We start from the raw sequence: 20,962 nt of genomic DNA on the forward strand, positions 1-20,962 counted from the left end.
ACGAAAATCCATGTAGACAACATCCACTCCCTTACGTTCATGAATCTCTCATAAAAAGCTCAATCAAGTCGGTAAGTCATGACCTACCCAGCACAAAACCATGCCATGCCAGCACTTCCCATTTAGGCCATGGGTTCCCAAGTGCTCATATACCCTATATCTAAGAATTTTCTCCAGCACTTTACTACAACTGATGTAAGACTGATTGGTCTATAGTTCCCAGTGTTTTTCCTTATTCCTTTCTTAAATAGAGGTAAAAAATTAGCCACTTCCCAGTCTTCTGGGGCCTCGCTTGTACCGAGATAGGACATGAAGACACTGGTCAAGACCCCAGCAATCTCACCTCCTGCCTCCCTCAGTAACCTGGGCTACATCCTATCAGATCCTGAGGGCTTATCCACCTTAATGCACATCAAGAGGTCCAACACTTCCTCCTCCTTGAGCTCTAAATGCCTTAACATATTTATACACTCAGCACTGATCTCCTGGTCCTCCATGTCCTTTTCCTTGGTAAATACTGAAGCAAAGTACTTCTTGAGTACCTCACTCACATTCTCTACATACAAGCAAATGTTCCTGTCTTTATCCATGCATGATCGTATACTTTCCCTAGTTATTCTCTTGCTCTTGATGTATGTATAAAATACCTTGGGATTCACCTTAAACTTCCTTGCCAAGGACTTTCCACGGCCCCTCCTGGCTTTCATACTTCCCTTCTTTAGTCTTTTCTGGGTGCTTTATAATCCTCATGTGCTCTGTTTGAATCTAACTTCTGAAGCTTTATGTACTTCTCCTTTTCCTTCTTGACTAAATGCATCACCTCTCTGGACATCCAATGTTCTCTAATCTTTCCATCCTTGTCCTATCTTCTAACAGGAACATACCTTTCCTGTACTCTGTGTAATTGATCTTTAAACACCCTCCATATGTTTGATGTGAACTTGTCAGAAAAAGGTGTTCCCAATTAACTCTTCGCAGTTCCTGCCTCATGCCCTCATAATTTACCCTACTTCAATTGAAAACTCTCCCACAATTTAAATGCTGAAGTTGAAATTAACCTTGTGCTTCATACCAAAAGGTGATTCAATGAAATATTTTATTCTGGTGTAAATTCGCTTTTGAGTTTTAAAATGTGTTGGCGTGTCAGGGTTCCACAGAGCAGTTTTCTCCTCACCTTGGTTGTTTGAAAATGTGTGAAAGCTTTTCACAATGAGAATTTAAGTGTTATAGTTACTTGTGAAGGTTCTGAATGAAGGAAGGTACAAGCATGGATTTTTGTTCTGTCTTCTCTGTGTTATTTTCTGGGTTGAGTTTCTTTGTTTTCCATGTAACTGATTTTGAGAAACCTGGATTCCATACTGGCCACATGGAACATAGTTTACATAGAAAGAAATCTACGCATCTGTACTCTGGATATGAGATGCCCACACATTAGAGGGAAATGGGGATTTAGGGAAATTGCTCATTGGTAGACAGTTAAATTGTGAATTAGAAATCAAAAATCTTGGAAAGTTTGGAATATTTTGGGTGCAATTTATAAGTTGTTTCACGAACAAGAATGCTTCCTTTTATAGAATACAAAAGATGTTACCTGAGACTTTTGATATACTGATTTTGAATTTCAGATTCCTTGGAAAGTAGTTTTGATGCAATCAGGTCATTTTGACTCAGGACCACAGGGAAAGAAAAATGCCAATTGTTTATTTCAGTGGTCCATTAGACCAATAGCAAGAGTTCTACTGACTTTCCTTCCAGCACTGGCAGCCTCTTGCCTTGCTGTTCAGCACATGCAATCTCTGACTTTCAATCATCTTGCTCATGTCTATGTCCCATATTCAGTGGAAACGTTCCTGACTCACTGTGCCACACAACACCCTTCCCCAGCTAGGCAAACTAGGTACAAAATTGAGTTATTTACAAACACGAATGTTAGAGTTACTCCCTATACAACTCTGAATCCAACCATTCTTTTCCCCATGGAATAAGGTGGCAATCCACACTGCTGTGAAACCATTACAAGAAGCAATAAAACCCCTTGTGGACCTTACTGATAATCTCATTGTTAATGCCAACTTAATTTTCTTTGTTGTCAGCTCGGCTTTACATGATGATTTGGGAAAACCTTGCACAGGATATGCCATTGTTTCCCTCAGCCATGTTGTGGAGGCAGCGGCACTTCCCGTCTCTGCCTCGACACAGCCAGTGTGCTCTTGGTGCTCACTAGAGCTTGTATCCTTGCTAGAGGCTAGTCCGCCAATATTTATACTGAATCACGTTAATTTGGAGTAGCACACGATTATGGACGGATCTGGAAATGACAGGGATTTTGACCACAGTGGAAGTGGGTGGGGAGGTTCCCCTATTAAAAACTCAGTGCACATACACAACTTACTGGCAGCATTACAGGAACCTAAACAGGTTGTGATTATTAAGTGAACTGTACATACTAGACAAATGGATGAGGTCTCCAAGGCAATAAAGCAGCAGATTGTACTGCAAAAGGGACAGCAATTAGGCCCTCCCTTGTTGTGTCAGAAACAAGTGCTCCCATGTTGTGGGCCCTGATGACACCTCCCATTTTGAGGGTCTCAGGAGCACACCAGTCCACTGCTTCATTAAGTGAAAGGGTAAAGTGGAAGAAGCAGGGTTGTAAGCAGCACAGTGCTAAGTGGCTTCACCCCAATGGACACATTGTGGCCCCAGGTAATTTGGTAGAATAGACTGCCCAGTGTGTTTCCAAGTTCACACATGCGGGCAAGTAGAGAATAACCGATTAGATAAACCAAGGTTATCCCTGGTGTATCTCAAATTGCAGAAAAAATCTGTAGACAGTGTATGATATGCACCTTACAGAATCCAGGAAAATTGGTACAACTAACAGGGGCTGAAGCCCTGCCGTCAGATGGCCCATTTGTACATTTACAGGTGGACTTCATTGAATTGCCTCAATGTGGAGGGTATAAGTATGGAGGAGTCATTATTGAGGTGTTCTCACGATGAGTTGAAGCATTTCCTTGCAGAAAGAATGTTGCAGTTATAGTAGCGAAATGTTTGTTAAAAGAAATAATCCCATGTTTTGGCATCCCCTTAAACAATATACTGACAATGCTACCCACTTCAATGGTAAACTAGTTAAAGTAGTACTGTATGCAAAGCCCTACAGGTGGATCAAGATTTCTGTTGTCACTATCGTCCTCAGTCAGCAAGCCTAGTGGAAAGCATGAATGGAAAAATTAAGAATAAATTTAGCTATATGTGTGAGGAAACTGGACTAAACTAGAAACAGGTGGTACCTTCGGTTCTGATGACAATTTGATCCATCGCTCATAGAACCATTGGCTTGTCCCTACGTGAAATCATAATGGGACGGTCTTTGCGCATGTCATCACATGCACCATTGGGAGTTAAGCAAATGGCTGTTCATAATCTGGATGAGAGTATTCTGAGCTATTGTATTGCCCCAAAAAAAGCATTTCCAAATATCATTAACAGGAAAAGGAAGCCCGGCAACGAGCAGCAAACACTAAGTGCCACGACATCGAACTCGGAGACATTGTGGTGGTGTGGACGTTTAAAAGAAAGAACTGTTTGGAACCTTGACTTGAAAGACCATTTCAGGTATTGCTGGTCACCAATATAGCCATCCAGATAAAAGAAAAGCCATTGTGGTTTCATGTCTTTCATTGTACGAAGGTGCCTAAAGACATACAAAAAAAAATATAACTACTGAGTGTTCCAATGACAACGTTTGGATTATTCCTCCTTCTTTCTCTGACAGATATAACGGCCACAAACACTTCCTTACAAATAACTTACAGTATGAATGTACAAACAGGACTAAAATCTCAAGCAAGCTGCTGGATTTGTATGGCTGTCCTGGCAGATGTAGAAATGGATACACCCCTTTTACCTGCACTCTTCAATGAAACAGAAATGAACAGTTAATTTAATTGGTCCAAGCCCTCTGCCCTGCATATGTTTGGTTTCTGGTACAATGATGAGACTCAGAAACATAGACCCACTTCTTCCCCTTATCGGTATAGCCAGAATGTCACTGGGGGAAGAACAAGATATCAATTTGGAAACAATGAGAGGATGGTATACCCCCATATGATAAGGCTAACCCCAGTGTAAAGGTACTTAAGTGTTGTTCCTGGAGAAAGTAACATTTACTTGTGGAACCGATAAAGCAGCACAGCAACTGATTAATATGCCATCAGCATGTCACAATGGGGGTGCTGGGAACAGACCCAAATGCAAGACACAGGCACTGAAGTACAAGGAACAGGACTTGACTAGAGTAGGGGCGTGACAGGATTCAGACTGGGAGCAGGGACAAGAACGCAGACTTGGGCTAGGGAAAGCGGGACCAGGAGTAGAAACCATGGACTAGGAGACATGGCTTCAACTCTGAGCCCGAGACTGGACAAGGACCCAGAACCTGGGTCTTGCCTCGGGCTCGGACCCCAGAATCAGGCAAGGACATGATATGGCTTCAGGACAGGATATGGCTGGGGTCTAGCGACCTGAGTTTGGAGACTGGCTGGAGTCTTTGCTCTTGAGGTTTGAGGCTTGGGGGCTTGAGTCTTGAGCTTGGAGGCTGGGGACATCCGGCTAGTGTCCTTGGAGCTTGGCTGCGGGATCCTCGAGGCCTGGGTCCTTGGAGCTTGGCTGCGGGATCCTCGAGGCCTGGGTCCTTGGAGCTTGGCTGCGGGATCCTCGAGGCCTGGGTCCTTGGAGCTTGGCTGCGGGATCCTCGAGGCCTGGGTCCTTGGAGCTTGGCTGCGGGATACTCGAGGCCTGGGTCCTTGGAGCTTAGCTGCGAGATCTTCGGCTTGAAATGCAGAGGCTAATAACTTGGAGGCTGGAGCTAAGAGACCGACTGGGAACTGAACATCAACATAGAGCCGGTACTTGTCCTTCAAAAAGCCGGGACTCATTGTTAACATGACACCAACATGAGACAGGACAGTACATAGACATAGAGCTGGGATTAATACTTAGACAAGCCAGGACTCAATTTTTCCACACCAAGATGGGACAGGACCATCCATCAGGTAATGGCCAAACGGCCAGACTTACCCAACAAAGGCAAAGACAAGACAGATCCCCCCACAGGGCAATGGCAGAACAGCCTGACTTACCCCACCTAGGCAAGTACAAGACAAAATAGATCCCCCCACAGGGCAACAGCAAAACAGCCTAGCTTACCCCACAGAGGTGAGGACAAGAAGAGACAACACCAAAGAATGGCAGACCATTCCATCTCTGCTCCAGGGTAGCTCCAAGTCTCAGTTCAGCCAGCAACCTCAGCTGGCTACAGAAACAGCCAGATCCCTACCAAGCTCAGAGTAGCTGGCAGTCACTCAGCTGGCCTGGGAAACAGCCAAATCCATACCACAAAGACAGCTCCAACTACTGACAGCAAGGCTCCATGAGGGGATGGTTCCCCAACACAGCCTAAAGATGGCAATTGGCTGTTCTAGCCTTCCACCAGCAGGTTGCTCCCAGGGGATCTTGACAAAACAAACCAGCAGTCCACACTCAACCCCAAGGCTACTTATATTCCAAGCCCAAAGATGGGAATCAGGTGCCTATGATTAACTTAACCAAACGAGGGACAGCTGGAAGACCCAGAGTCCTGAGTCCACGGACCGGACCGTGAGCCGGAATGCGGACTTCATGGATCGGACCATGACACAGCATTGGAAAAGTTAGCAACTGAAATGGCATATGGTCTCCATTAAACCCAATAAGTAATATCTAAATCGTCAGCAGAATTGGTGGTGGTCAGTACAGTAGTATTGCAAAACCATATAGCTTTAGTCTTTGTTTTACCCAAGCTGAGAAAGGAGGTATGTGTGCCTTGATTAGACAAAAATATTGTATTTACATACCAGATGAATCAGAAGACAGAACTCACTTGGCGGATGATATCCAGAAGACCACCGAAAAGATTAAGAAGTTGGAGATCAGTTTCACAATTACAGCACTCCAGGAAGGGGATGATGTCTGTTTGGGATGTTGGGGGGAAGAGGGAGGTGTGGATGGTGGGTGGCAGTCTTATATTATGGTATAATCATTGGAATCATAATAATAGCTGTTAATCGTTTGCAAATTTTGAGTAGTATAGTAGGACTAAGAAGGAGAGGATATTGAAAATGAGCACCTGCTCATGTGGACTAGGAAAAGGAGATTTTATTTAACAAAAGTTTTGAGACTGTGTCAAATATGAATATCTGAAATCACTTCGATTATTGTACTCACACCTTAACGATTGTGCTTCACGGTGTTGTCATGAAATGACAAAAAGGAGTGAATGTGGAAACGGAAATATATCTGTAACTCTGAAGTCTTTATGATTTATAACTTTTGTAAAATGTAATGCAACAAAATGAAACCTGTGGATCCAGACTGCTTTGCTGGCTCATTGGTTTCTTTGGATGGGAAGCTTACAAGAAGTCCGTGTGTGTTTTATAGCAGAGGACATGCTTATGCCAGGTAGTGTTTTGACAACAGAGAAAAACAGAACACAATTGCCATGAGAGGAAGAATCCTCAAAAGATAAATGAATTGAATAAAGAACAGTGTCATGGATGTAGGTAAGGAAGAAATGCTATTATGGAATGGAACAACTTCAAAGGCATGAAATTGATGAATTACTGGTTTCTATTACAGTATGAAAATGATTTGTTATGAGCTTTAAGACTGAAGCTACCTATCAACTTAATGTCTGGAGGTAGACCTTGCCTTGCAAGTAATAATCACGCATATAATTTGATCTAGTTTGTTACTGTATATTAGAAGATCTAGCTGAATGGTATACAACACAGCACACACAAGATGCTGGAGGAGCTCAACAGCTCAGACGACATCTATGGATGGGAATAAATGGACAATATTTTGGGCTGAGTCTTGAAAGGAAAGGGGCAGATACCAGAATAAGAAGACGGAGAGTACAAAGTGATAGGTGATAGGTGAAACCAAATAACGGAGAAGCTAGGTTGGGGGGGGGGGGTAGGGATGATGAAGTAAGGGGGGGTAGGGATGATGAAGTAAGAAGCTGGGAGGGGATAGGCAGAAAAGGGAAAGGGCTGAAGAAGAAGGAATCTGATAGGAGATGACAGTGGACCAAGGAAGAAAGGGAAGAAGGAGGGGTGCAAGAAGGGGGTTGATAGGTGGGCAACTGGAGAAGGGATAGGAGGGGAACCAGAATGGGAATGAAGAGAGAGAGAGAAGGTGGAGGGGGAGAAATTAGTGATAGTTAAAGAAATGGATACTCACCCCATGAGGTTGGAGGACACCAGATGGAATAGGAGGTGTTGTTCCTGCTAGCAATGCTGCTGGATTAAATATGCAAACTGGTAAACATCTGAAACTCCATCCTGGGAAACACCCTCTATGTTGAACAGTTCCTAGAGATAGCAACACCATCTGAATTCCGAAGAATTAGAGGACGGATGTGACAGTTGCCCCTAGTGAGCCAAGTGAGGAAAAGAGTTATGAAGCAAAAAGATTTACAGCTACGTTGTAGCTTGTTCCAAAAGAGATAAAGGAACTGAAAGCATGCAGGACCGAAGGTGAACCCTTTGCTAACTAATGTATGAACAAGCTAGTGGCAAATTTATAAACTATTGCAGAATCACACCACAATCTGCTGAAAGGCACTAGGAGCTCTGACTATCCTGTAACACTTAATGAAGAATAACTGAAAGAGTTTCAAACTTTAAAGGTGCCATTGTGTACTGCGCCTGCATTAGGGATCCCTAATACAGGTAAGCCAATTAACCTGAATATCAATGAAAAATACGTGACAGTAGTATTATCTGAAGAACCTGGAGACTGACAGCGTTCTGTTGGCTATTATTCTGCCAAAGACCTGATTCTATGCACCGATGGCTCCTCAGCGATCAGGAGAGGAAGTCAAATGGCTGGATTGACGATCGTTTCTGGAACTGAGGTGTTGGCATCAGGAAGCATGACTCTAAAAGCTTTCATTGAACCCTGTAAGTTGGCTGAAGGAAGATCAGCTAATAGCTACACCAGTTCTCAATATGGTTTGGGAATTGTTCATGACTTTGGAAACTTATGAAGACAAAGAGGATTTCTTAAGATAGTAGGAACCCCAATCAAGAATAGCCAACTGCTGTCAGAAGCTGCTGTAATAAAGCGTAAAATCTATTCCAAAATGATTATAATGGAAAGCCATGGAAATGTATTCATGGATGTAATTGCAAATAAAGCAGCACAGGAAGGAATAAATGAAGTAAAAATATATAAGAAGGACTGAGAACGTATAGAGTAAAGCCGACAACTGTAATTATGGAAACAAAGTTGAACTCTGTACCATAGATGAACATACAAGATATTCGAGAGATGCAACAAGTTTTGTCCCCCTTTCCTGACTTCTGAAAGCATTTTGGATTAAAACATCAGCATCCGACAGGTGGTAGGTAAGAACAAGAGGAACCCTATCCCCGTCATGGCAGTGGGAGGATGGAGTGAGGGAAGATGTGTGGAAATTGGAGATGCAGTTGAGAGCAACATCAATAATGTGGAAGTGAAGCCCCATTCTTCGAACAAGGAGACCATCTCAGATGTTCTGGAATGGAAATCATCATCCTGAGAACAGATGCAGTGAATTTAGAAGAACTCAGAAAAGTTAATAGCATTTTTACAAGTGATGGGATGGGATGAGCTATGGTCAAGATAGTTGTGAGTGTCAGTTGGTTTCAGTGGTCAGACTGTCTCCAGAGATGGAGACAAGGAGATCAAGCAAGGGGAGAGAGATGTCAGAGATGGACCAGATAAACTTAAGGCAGGGTAAATTTGGAGCCAAAGTTGATGAAATTGAAAAGTTCAGCATGGGTGCCAGCAACTGCACCAATGCATTAATCAATGTAGCACTGAAATAATTGGAAAACGTTACAAGTGTAGGCTTGAAACAGACTCTTCCACATAGCCGGCAAAAAAGGCAAGCATAGCTGAGCCCATGGTTGTACACATGGCTACACCTTGGTTTGGAGAAAGTGAGAAGAGCAGAAAGAGAAATTGTTGAGAATATGAGAACTGGTTCTGCCAAACAGAGGAAGATGATGAGCGGAACTAGTTAGATCTGTTATCTCAAAAGAAGAAGAAGGTGTTAAAGCCTTCCCGATGGGGGATAGAACTGTATAAGGACTGGACACTCATAGTGAAAATGTGGAGATCAGGGCCAGGGAATTTCCAGTAACTAAATTGATCGATCAAAAGTATGTGAAATGTCGCAGATCTAAGTAGGAATGTAATAAACCAACAGGAATGTGCAGCATATAACTTTTAAATAATTACTGAGCTACCATTGTCAATCAAGTATAATAATATCATCATCTTAAAAAGTTACAAGAATAAACTCCTTACCTGTCTGTGACAAGAGCATTGACTATAGGATTGACATCTTTAATCCTGTTGATATATGCTTTTATTAAATTGACACATTTTATCTAAAATAAATAGAAGATTATTTTCCATCAAAATTCAGGTTATTGAGATTTACTCACATGGTCACACAGAAAAATATCATGACTGGTTGCTTTTTTTGTTCATGATCAAGAGCCAAACAATATTACAGCAAAAATCTGCCTATTCAGCCATTAAATCAATGCTTTCTTTTCTTACCAAACATGAGTTCTAATACACATTGTTTACACTACCATTCCCCTTTTTAACAACTATTTCTATTTAAAAAGCATTTACAGTGTGGGTTCTGCTTCATTAATTAGACAGCAAATAATTTTTTTATGTAACCATATGATTTCCGATTTCTCTATATTTGACAGGTTCACAAGATGTTTACAACCATATAAAGTGTAATACAAATATGAACTGGGCCAAATGTCTTAAAATATTGTATGTGTAAACAGAATAAAACTTCATCTTAATGAAAATTTTGGAGAAGAATTATAATGGTATCATAGATAAAAATAAGTAGTTTATGAAGACAGTCATCCTTTTAATTTAGGCAAAATTACAGATGTGGTCTGAAACATACTGACAAAATGCTAATGTTTATGTGTCTCCATCATGAAGTCTTGAACTCCTGTGCAATGCAAAGATCCTGAAGTTGTTTGTAGCGCTCCCTGGATCTGCGATGGCATTGGACTATTGAAATTCAGCAGCATTGAATTAGTTTGACAAATTACTCAACAATTATGCTAGAAAACTGAATTTTCTTCTGCATATAGGCTTTGTAAGAACAGCAAACGTATTCTTTTAAAGGAACACTAATGACTGAAAGAAGCAAGGGTAAGAATAGAATAATGTGATTTTTCATAAATTCATGAAGCGTGGTTTCAAGCTTTAGTTATTTGACAGCATCAAAATATCTGAATATATTGTTTATATGATTTGTTCATTTTTAAATTTTGGAAACAGTCAAAGTAAATTTATTATCAAAGTACATATATACTACCCTGAGATTCTTTTCTTGCAGGCATACTTAGTAAGTACAAAGAAACAAGATGGAATCAATGAAAAGCTACACACAAAGAAAAGCAAACAAGCAATGTGCAAGAGACATCAAATTGCAAATACAAAAAAGAAAAATTAAACTGCTTATAACAAATATTGAGAACATGAGATGTAGAGTCATTGAAACTGAATCCTTAGGATGTGGAATCAATTCAGTGAAGTTGTCCACTCTGGTTCAGGACCCTCATGACAGAAGGATAATAACTGTTTCTGAACCTGGTTGTGTGGGACCTAAGGCTTCTGCACCTCTTTTCATTGGGTAGCAGCAAAAAGAGAGCATGGTCTGGCTGGTAAGGGTGCTGGATAATGGACGCTGCTTTCCTGCAATAGCACTCCTTGTAGATGTGCTCAATGGTGGGGAGGCCTTTACCTGATACTTCCATCAGGATGCTGCTTATTGGCTACTGCTCAATGTTTAACACAACCATTCACATAGAAAAAAAACACAGCTCCAAAACCTGAGCATCTGTACTTCCCTCTGCATCTGGATCCTCAACTTCCTTACCGGAAGACCACAGGCTGTGAGGATCAGAAATAAGATCTCCACTTCACTGATAATCAACACTGGTGCACCTGAAGAATGTGTGCTGAGCCCACCATGCTACTCTCTCCACACTGATCACTGTGTGGCTAGGCAGAACTCAAATGCCATCTAAAAATCTGCTGATGACACAACTATTGTTGGAGTGGTGGCACCAAAGGCACTCACAAATTTCTACAGATGTACCGTGGTGAGCATTCAAACTGGCTGCCTCACCATCTGGTATGGGAGACAGGGGGCACTGCACAGGATCAAGATAAACTGCAGAAAGTTGTAGATTCAGTCAGCTCCATCATGGACACTAGCCTCCTCAGGGTCCAGGACATCTCCAAGGAGCAAAGCCTCAAACAGCAGTCATCATTAAAGATCCCATCACCCAGTCATACCCTCTTCTCATTGCTACCATTAGGGAGGAGGTTCAGGAGCCTGAAGGTCCACACTCAACAATTCAATTACAGTTTCTTACCCGCTGCCATCAGAAATCTGAATGGACATTGAACTCGTGAACACCACCTCACTACGTTTTTTCTCCTTTCAGACTAATTATTTAATTTAACCTTTTAAAATGCACTTACTGTAATTTACAGTTTTTAATATTAGGGATTGCAATATACTGCTGCTGCGTAACAACAAATCTCACGATATATGCCAGAGATATTAAACCTGGTTCTGATTCTGATTATGTGATGGATTGTGGTGTATCCACTACTTTTGGAGGCTTTTCTTTCTTTTCTTTTCAAATCTTTTTATTGTATATATAGGAAAAATAACATGAGTACATCGAAGTAACAACACTTACAATGCCTCAAAAAAAAACACATCATCTTAAAGATTGAAAACAAAATTTTGTGATAACAAAAAACACATACTGAGCAGAAAAGTGAGAAAAAAAAGAGAACCCATTAAGTATACAACCCCGGAGTCATGCGTCATACAAAAAGCTTCTAAAAATAAACATCAAATCGCCAGTAAGAAAATAAAATATACTAGAAGAATTTACAATTAGATCATGGAAAAATTATATCAATTAATTCAAATGATAATAACGAGCAAATGAGCCCCATCTTTTCTCAAAATCAAATAAAGGTTCAAAGGTTCGACTTCTAATTTTCTCCAAACTAAGACATAGCATCACTTGAGAGAACCATTGTGACAAAGTGGGAGCTGAAGTATCCTTCCACTTCAACAAAGTGGCCCTCCTAGCTATCAATGTAACAAATGCAATAACATGTTGGTCAGACACAGAAATACCATGAATATTTTGAGGAATTATTCCAAAAAGCACAGTTAATTTATTAAGTTGTAAATTAATTTTAAGTGCTTTAGAAATTGTTGAGAAAACCAACTTCCAGAACTGTTCCAGTATAGAACAAGACCAAAACATATGTGTCAGTGTAGCTATCTCAGTTTTACATCTATCACAATGACTATCAACATTAGGAAAGATTTTAGAAAGTCTCTCCTTTGTCACATGATAACGATGTACAATTTTAAATTGAATCAATGAATGGCTAGCACAAATTGAAGAAGAATTAACCAACTTCTGTTCATGGGCGTTGGTATTTCCATACCAGGCCGAGATGCGCCAATCAATATACTATAGACAGTGCAGCTATAGAAGTTTGTCAAACTTTTAGATGACATGCCAAATCTGCACAAACTTCGAAGAAAGTATAGGCACTGTTGTGCCTTCTTTATAATGGCACTTAAGTGCTGGACCAAGGAGCATCCTCTGAAATGATAACACCGAGGAATTTAAAGCTCCTCACTCTCTCAATGGACTGGCTCATTGACCTTTGGTTTCGTCCTCCTACAGTTAATAAATAATTCTTTGGTTTTTCTGATGTTGTGGCACCATTCAACAAGATTTTCAGAATCTCTCCATATCACTGATTTGTCATCATACTTGATTAGGTCAACAACAGCACTGGAGATGCACTTACCCTCTCAGTCACAAGTACAAGGTGAGTGGAGCAGGGGGCTAAGCACATAGCCTTCTGGAGCTCCTGTGCCAATGAAGATTATGGAGGAGATGCTGTTGCCAATCCAAATTGACTGGGGTCTACAAATTAGGAAATTAAGAATCTAATTGATGAAGGGCTTACTAAGATCTAGATCTTGGAGCTTATGGTTAGATCTGTGGGGATGATAACATTGAATGTAGACCTGTAGTCAATGAAGAGTACCTTGATGTATGCATCTTCACTGTCCAGATGTTTAGGGTTGAATGAGGAGCCAATGAAATGGCATCTGCTGTGGACTTTTTGTGACTGTAGGCAAATTGGAGTAGATCCAAGTCACTCCTCAGGCAGGAGTTAATATGTTTCATCACCAACCCCTCAAAGCACTTCATCAGTGGATATAAATGCGACTGAACGATAGTCATTAATGCAAGTTACCACATTCTTCTTGGGTGTCAGTATGATTGAAGTCTGCTTGAAGCAGGTGGGTGCCTCAGACTGTCAAAGTGAATGGGTAAAGATATCAGCAAACACTCCAGACAGTTAATTAGCACACATTTTCAGTACTCAGCCAGGTACACCATCTGGGCCAGGTGCTTTCCATAGGTTCAGCCTGCTGAAGGATGCTCTCATGTCGGACTCAGAGACCGAAATCACAGAGTTATTTTGGGCTGCGAAGGTGCCTTCATGCTCTGTTGATCAAAGTGAGCATAAAAGGCATGGAGCTCATCTGGGACTAAACCTTTGTCATCACGTGTCACTTGGTTTTACTCTGTAGAAGGTGATAGCATTCAAGCTCTGTCACAGCAGCTGAGCATCCTTTTGTGATTCAAGTTTGGTCCAAAATTGCCACCTTGCACGTGAGATAGCTTTCAAGATGTCATACCTGGAGCTCTTGTACTTTCCTTGGTCGCCAGACCTGAATGCCACCAATCTAGCCCTCAGCATATTGTGGATTTCTTGATTTATCCAGAGCTTCTGGTCAGGGAAGATTCTAAATAATATTTCTGAGGATGCAATTGTTGCCGTGAATCCCGACCAAACAATTCTGATTAAAATTCATTTGGATGTCAGTGGTGTGGGTGCAAATTGGGAAGTGTGAAGTTTGTGTTGTTGATACATTGTAAATATAGAATTGTCCCTTGATGCCGAGCACAGAAAATCTCCAGCCCCACACTGGGCCATCCAGACCTTTTGACAGAAAGCATCTCCATATGATGCCTGTTGTATCTTGTTTTGTTGAATAACAAAGCCGTTTTTTATCTGTCAGTACTTTTCTCCAGTGACTTCATTCACACAACAACATTTGGCGTCAGAAGTGGGTACCTTCATGACCCATCATGTGGCCGGAGATCTTAGCTGTCTAAGGAGATGAGTATTTTTAAAAATTAGCAATCACTCTTGGCTCTGTTTGGGTCAGTGCTACGTGGGAACATGAGGTATCCCAAACGCAGAGAGCTAAACCGGTATATATAAAAGTGTTGAATTGAATTGATTTTATTTCTTACATCCTTCACATACATGAGGAGTAAAAATCTTCACGTTATGTGTCTGTCTAAATGTGCAATCATAGTAATTTATAATAATTTGTAATAAATAAAACAGTCAATGTAATATAGAGTACACTCAAATCAGCATGAGTTAATCAGTCTGATGGCCTGGAGGAAGAAGTTGTGCCGGAGCCTGTTGGTCCTGGCTTTTACACTGCAGTACCACTTTCCGAATGGTAGCAGCTGGAATGGGTTGCGGTTGGGATGGCCTGGGCCCCCAATGATCCTACAGGCCCTTTTCTCACACCTGTCCTTGAAAATGTCCTGAGTCATGGGAAGTTCACAACTACAGATGTGCTGGGCTGTCTCCACCGCTTTCTGCAGAGTCCTGCGATTAAAGGGGATACAGTTCCTATACCAGGCAGTGATGCAGCCAGTCAGGATGCTCTCAGTTGTGCCCCTGTAGAAAGTTCTTAGGATTTGGGGAACCATAATGAATTTCCTCAACTGTTTGAGGTGAAAGAGGTGCTGTTATACCTTTTTCTCCACGCAGCTGGAGTGTAAAGACCACATTTCAGAGAGATGGCCTCTTCCCTGTAGGCTACCTCGTTATTGTTTGCAATTAGGCCAATCAATGTAGCGTCGATGACAAATTTAATTAGCAGATTAGAGCTGTGGGTGGTGACACAGTCATGGGTATACAGGGAGTAAAGGAGGGGACTCAGTACGCAGCCCAGAGGGGCTCCTGTATTGAGAGACAGAGGGATGGAGGTGTGGGAGCCCTCTCTTACCACCTGCTGGCAATCTGACTGGAAGTGGAGGAACCAATGGTACAAGGCAGGGTCAAGGCCGAAGTCTCTGAGCTTCTTGTTGAGCCTGGATAGAACTATGGTGTGCGCGTGAGACAAAACTTTACATGTTAATTTGATGAGACGCAGCTGCCAGTTGCGAAGGGTGGTTACCAGCGGTTCGGGATGCCAGATTGGGAGCGATTATTCTTGTTTGGGGAGATTTATTTTAGCATATGGTTTTTGCAGTGTGATGCAAAGGAATGCAGCAGACAGCATGAGTTCAGGTGCTCAAAAGTTGCAAATTGCAGAGTACATACTCTGAGGTTTTAAGTGTGTGGTGTTTAACTGGTACCCATTATTTATATTTTGCGTATTGTGGGGATTAGTGTGGAGATATTTCAGGGAGAGGTTTTACCCAGATATATCTATAAGGATGACACCTATTGAGGTCAGGTAACGTCAGGTCAAGAGCCCTGCTGATCTGAGCCAGCCCTTGAATCTGGTTACAACCATTCATAGGCCCCTCACATCCCGGAAGAAACAGAGCCTTTTAACAGTGTTCCTCACTTGAAGTCACATGCAGGGATTCGGAATTCTGGCGCAACTTCGAGGAAAAGGTTTGAATTTCACCCGATGCACCCTGAAGATATTCATGTGTTGGTAAAGGTGAAGAGCACGAGGAATATGTGGGTTGGTATGGCTCAGAGAGTGCGGGACATGGACAGCTACTGGGAATGCCAGCAATGAAAGGGAAGTGAGGCAGCGACTGGGAGGTGAGAGTAACTGGGGAACGATAATAGCAGTAATTCAAAGTGCTGATCAAACAGCCATGGATTATGCAGAACGTAAATATTGAACATATGAGGGGTATTCGCAGTTGGATAATCCATTGGGGAATGACCCAGTCTTCCTGAAAATGATGAAGGAAAGCCTGAGCTCAGCCCACCAGAAAGTTGTAGATTTAGGGATAGTGGTGGGGTCGACCTACTCTGCAATGATTTTGTGGGTCAGTGAGATAGACGAAAGACAGTACAAGAGAGATCCTGAAGTGGCTATAGTAGATGCAATGTTTGCCAGTAGCGAGGGCACGTAGCAAGGAACTTCTGGAATAGATGTGGGAGGTCATATGCTACGGATAAAGGAGCTGATATGTCATAGCTATGGCCTATCGGGACTTGGTTGGAGGCAGTGCCCAAAAAAGAGGAAAGAAAAACAAGAGAAAGTCATGGCAGACACGCAATCTCTCACCCCATCAGTGCCCAGTCTGACCAATCAGTCTGTCGATCAGATCACAGAGCTGGTGAAGACAGCTTCTAAGCCAGAAAAAGATGTGGTGGTGGCCTCCACTACAACTGCTGGTGAGCCACAGATGTACATGACTGCATCCTTTAGGGCCAGCAATGCAATGTTAGTGGACACAGGTGTCATGGTCTGGTCTGTGAAGTCCACGTTCCAGTTCACGGTCCAGTCCGTGGACTCAGGACTCTGGGTCTTCCAGTTGTCCCTCGTTTTGGTTGGGTTAATCATAGGCACCTGATCCCCACCCTGCGGCTTGGAATATAAGTGGCCTTGGGGTCGAGTGTGGACTGCTGATTCATCTTGTCAAGATTTCCTGGGAGCAACCTGCCGGTGGAAGGCTAGAGCGGCCACTTGCCATCTTTAGACCGTGTTGGAGAACCATCACTTCATGGAGCCTTGCTGTCGGTAGTTGGAGCCATCTTCGCGGTACGGATTCGGCCATTTCCCGGGCCAGCTGAGTGGCCGTTAGCCACTCCGAGCTAGGTAGGGATACGGTTGTCTCCGGAGAATGAGGCAGTCATAGATGAGAGCTACAGGGAGGTAGTCACACCTAGGCTGTTGGAAGCAGGTCGTTGGGTGACAGTCAGAGGGGGGAAAGCGAAGGTGAGCAGACAGGTATGCAGAGCACCCCTGTAGCCATTCCCCTGAATAATAAGTTTACTGTCCTGGATACTGTTGGCGGGGATGACCGACCAGGTGTGAGCCACGGTGGCAGGGCCTCCGGCACTGAGTCTGACCCTGTGGTGCAGAAGGGTGGGACGGAGACGAGAGGAGCTGTCGTCATTGGAGACTCTATTGTCAGGGGAGCAGACAAGAGATTTTGTGGACGTGAGAAGGACACCCGCATGGTTTGTTACCTCCCGGGTGCCAGGGTCCGGGATGTCTCTGACCGGGTGCACGACATCCTGGTACGAGAGGGAAAGCAACCAGAAGTCGTGATACACGTTGGGACCAACGACATAGGCAGGAAGAGAGATGAGGTCCTGAAGTGTGAGTTTCGGGAATTAGGCAGAAGGCTGAAGAACATGACCTCAAGAGTGACGTTCTCAGGATTGCTGCCAGTGCTACGTGACAGAGATGGAAAAAATTGGAGGAGATGGCAGTTGAATGTGTGGCTGAGGAGTTGGTGCAGGGAGCAGGGTTTTAGATTTTTAGATCATTGGGATCTCTTCTGGGGAAGGTGGGACCTGTACAGATTGGATGGGTTGCACCTGAACTCGAGGGGGAGCAATATCCTTGCAGGTAGGTTTGCTAGCATGGTTTGGGAGGGTTTAAACTAATTTGCAAGGGGGATGGGACCCAGAGCGATAGAGCAGTGAAAGAAGTGCTTGGAGTAAAGCCAGATCTAACATATAGAGAGGCTTTGAGGAAAGAGAAGCAGAATAAACGGTGTCAATACAGTAAGGTAGAAGGGCTGAAATATTTGTACCTCAATGCAAGAAGCATCAGGAACAAAGGTGATGAACTGAGAGCTTGGATACATACATGGAATTATGATGTACTGGCCATTACAGAGACTTGGCTGGCACCAGGGCAGGAATGGATTCTCAATATTCCTGGATTTCAGTGCTTTAAAAGGGATAGAGAGGGCGGAAAAAGGGGAGGAGTGGCATTACTGGTCAGGGATACTATTACAGCTACAGAAAGGGTGGGTAATGTAGCAGGATCCTCTTTTGAGTCAATATGGGTGGAAGCCAGGAACAGGAAGGGAGCAGTTACTCTACTGGGGGTATTCTATAGGCCCCCTGGTAGCAGCAGAGATACAGAGGAGCAGATTGGGAGGCAGATTTTGGAAAGGTGCAAAAATAACAGGGTTGTTATCATGGGTGACTTTAACTTCCCTAATATTGATTGGCACCTGATTAGTTCCAAGGGTTTAGATGGGGCAGAGTTTGTTAAGTGTGTCCAGGATGGATTCCTGTCACAGTATGTGGACAGGCCGACCAGGGGGAATGCTGTACTAGATCTAGTACTAGTTAATGAACCGGGTCAGGTCACAGATCTCTCAGTGGGTGAACATCTGGGGGACAGTGACCACCGCTCCCTGGCCTTTATAATTATCATGGAAAAGGATAGAATCAAAGAGGACAGGAACATTTTTAATTGGGGAAAGGCAAATTATGAGGCTATAAGGCTAGAACTTGCGGGTGTGAATTGGGATGATGATTTTGCAGGGAAATGTACTATGGACATGTGGTCGATGTTTAGAGATCTCTTGTGGGATGTAAGGGATAAATTTGTCCCGGTGAGGAAGATAAAGAATGGTAGGGTGAAGGAACCGTGGGTGACAAGTGAGGTGGAAAATCTAGTCAGGAGGAAGAAGGCAGCATACATGAGGTTTAGGAAGCAAGGATCAGCTGGGTCTATTGAGGAATATAGGGAAGCAAGAAAGGAGCTTAAGAAGGGGCTGAGAAGAGCAAGAAGGGGACATGAGAAGGCCTTGGCGAATAGGGTAAAGGAAAACCCCAAGGCATTCTTCAATTATGTGAAGAAAAAAGGGATGACAGGAGTGAAGGTAGGACCGATTAGAGATAAAGGTGGGAAGATGTGCCTGGAGGCTGTGGAAGTGAGCGAGGTCTTCAATGAATATTTCTCTTCGGTATTCACCAATGTGAGGGAACTTGATGATGGCGTGGACAATATGAGTGAGGTTGATGTTCTGGAGCATGCTGATATTAAGGGAGAGGAGGTGTTGGAGTTGTTAAAGTACATTAGGACAGATAAGTCCCCGGGGCCTGACGGAATATTCCCCAGACTGTTCCACGAGGTGAGAGAAGAGATTGCTGAGCCTTTGGCTAGGATCTTTATGTCCTCGTTGTCCACGGGAATAGTACCGGAGGATTGGAGGGAGGCGAATGTTGTTCCCTTGTTCAAAAAAGGTAGTAGGGATAGTCTGGGTAATTATAGACCAGTGAGCCTTACTTCTGTGGTGGGAAAGCTGTTGGAAAAGATTCTTATAGATAGGATCTATAGGCATTTAGAGAATCATGGTCTGATCAGGAACAGTCAGCATGGCTTTGTGAAGGGCAAATTGTGTCTAACAAGCCTGATAGAGTTCTTTGAGGAGGTGACCAGGCATATAGATGAGGATAGTGCAGTGGATGTGATCTATATGGATTTTAGTAAGGCATTTGACAAGGTTCCACATGGTAGGCTTATTCAGAAAGTTAGAAGGCATGGGACCCAGGGAAGTTTGGCCAGGTGGATTCAGAATTGGCTTGCCTGCAGAAGGAAGAAGGTGGTGGTGGAGGGAGTACATTCAGATTGGAGGATTGTGACTAGTCATGTCCCACAAGGATCTGTTCTGGGACCTCTACTTTTCATGATTTTTATTAACGACCTGGATGTAGGGGTAGAAGGGTGGGTTGGCAAGTTTGCAGATGACACAAAGGTTGGTGGTGTTGTAGATAGTGTAGAGGATTGTCAAAGATTGCAGAGAGACATTGTTAGTATGCAGAAGTGGGCTGAGAAGTGGCAGATGGAGTTCAACACAGAGAAGTGTGAGGTGGTACACTTTGGAAGGACAAACTCCAAGGCAGATTACAAAGTAAATGGCAGGATACTTGGTAGTGTGGAGGAGCAGAGGGATCTTGGGGTACATGTCCACAGATCCCTGAAAGTTGCCTCACAGTTGGATAGGGTAGTTAAGAAAGCTTATGGGGTGTTAGCCTTCATAAGTCGAGGGATAGAGTTTAGGAGTCGCGATGTAATGATGCAGCTCTATAAAACTCTGGTTAGGCCACACTTGGAGTATTGTGTCCCGTTCTGGTCACCTCACTATAGGAAGGATGAGGAAGCATTGGAAAGGGTACAGAGGAGATTTACCAGGATGTTGCCTGGTTTAGAAAGTATGCATTATGATCAGAGATTAAGGGAGCTAGGGCTTTACTCTTTGGAGAGAAGGAGGATGAGAGGAGACATGATAGAGATGTACAAGATAATAAGAGGAATAGATAGAGTGGATAGCCAGCACCTCTTCCCTAGGGCACCACTGCTCAATACAAGAGGACATGGCTTTAAGGTAAGGGGTGGGAAGTTCAAGGGGGATATTAGAGGAAGGTTTTTCACTCAGAGAGTGGTTGGTGCGTGGAATGTACTGCCTGAGTCAGTGGTGGAGGCAGATACACTAGTGAAGTTTAAGAGACTACTAGACAGGTATATGGAGGAATCTAAGGTGGGGCTTATATGGGAGGCAGGGTTTGAGGGTCGGCACAACATTGTGGGCCAAAGGGCCTCTACTGTGCTGTACTATCCTATGTTCTATGTAGCCAGCCAAGGTTGCTGTCTGTAACTGCGACTCAGAGCTACCCCGATGCAGAGATGGAACTGTCTTCGTTCTTCGGTGTTTGTCTCTTCTTGTCCTCACCTCCG

The 20,962-nt window shown here is 43.3% G+C and overlaps 1 protein-coding gene across 1 annotated transcript in view; it reads right to left on the reverse strand.

Annotated features, from left to right (window-relative positions):
• LOC140204122 (fatty-acid amide hydrolase 2-like) overlaps window positions 1-20,962 on the reverse strand; it is a 38,213-nt gene that overhangs the window by 15,086 nt on the left and 2,165 nt on the right. Inside the window, exons 2-3 of the mRNA XM_072270493.1 lie at window positions 9,400-9,482; window positions 7,285-7,343 (exon numbers count right to left, since the gene is read on the reverse strand). Of these exons, the coding sequence (XP_072126594.1) occupies window positions 7,285-7,289 (5 nt within the window). The 5' untranslated portion in view covers window positions 7,290-7,343; window positions 9,400-9,482. The remainder of the gene's footprint in view (window positions 1-7,284; window positions 7,344-9,399; window positions 9,483-20,962) is intronic.

The sequence above is a fragment of the Mobula birostris genome, chromosome 10 (assembly GCF_030028105.1).
Source record: "Mobula birostris isolate sMobBir1 chromosome 10, sMobBir1.hap1, whole genome shotgun sequence".
Lineage (NCBI taxonomy): Eukaryota > Metazoa > Chordata > Chondrichthyes > Myliobatiformes > Myliobatidae > Mobula > Mobula birostris.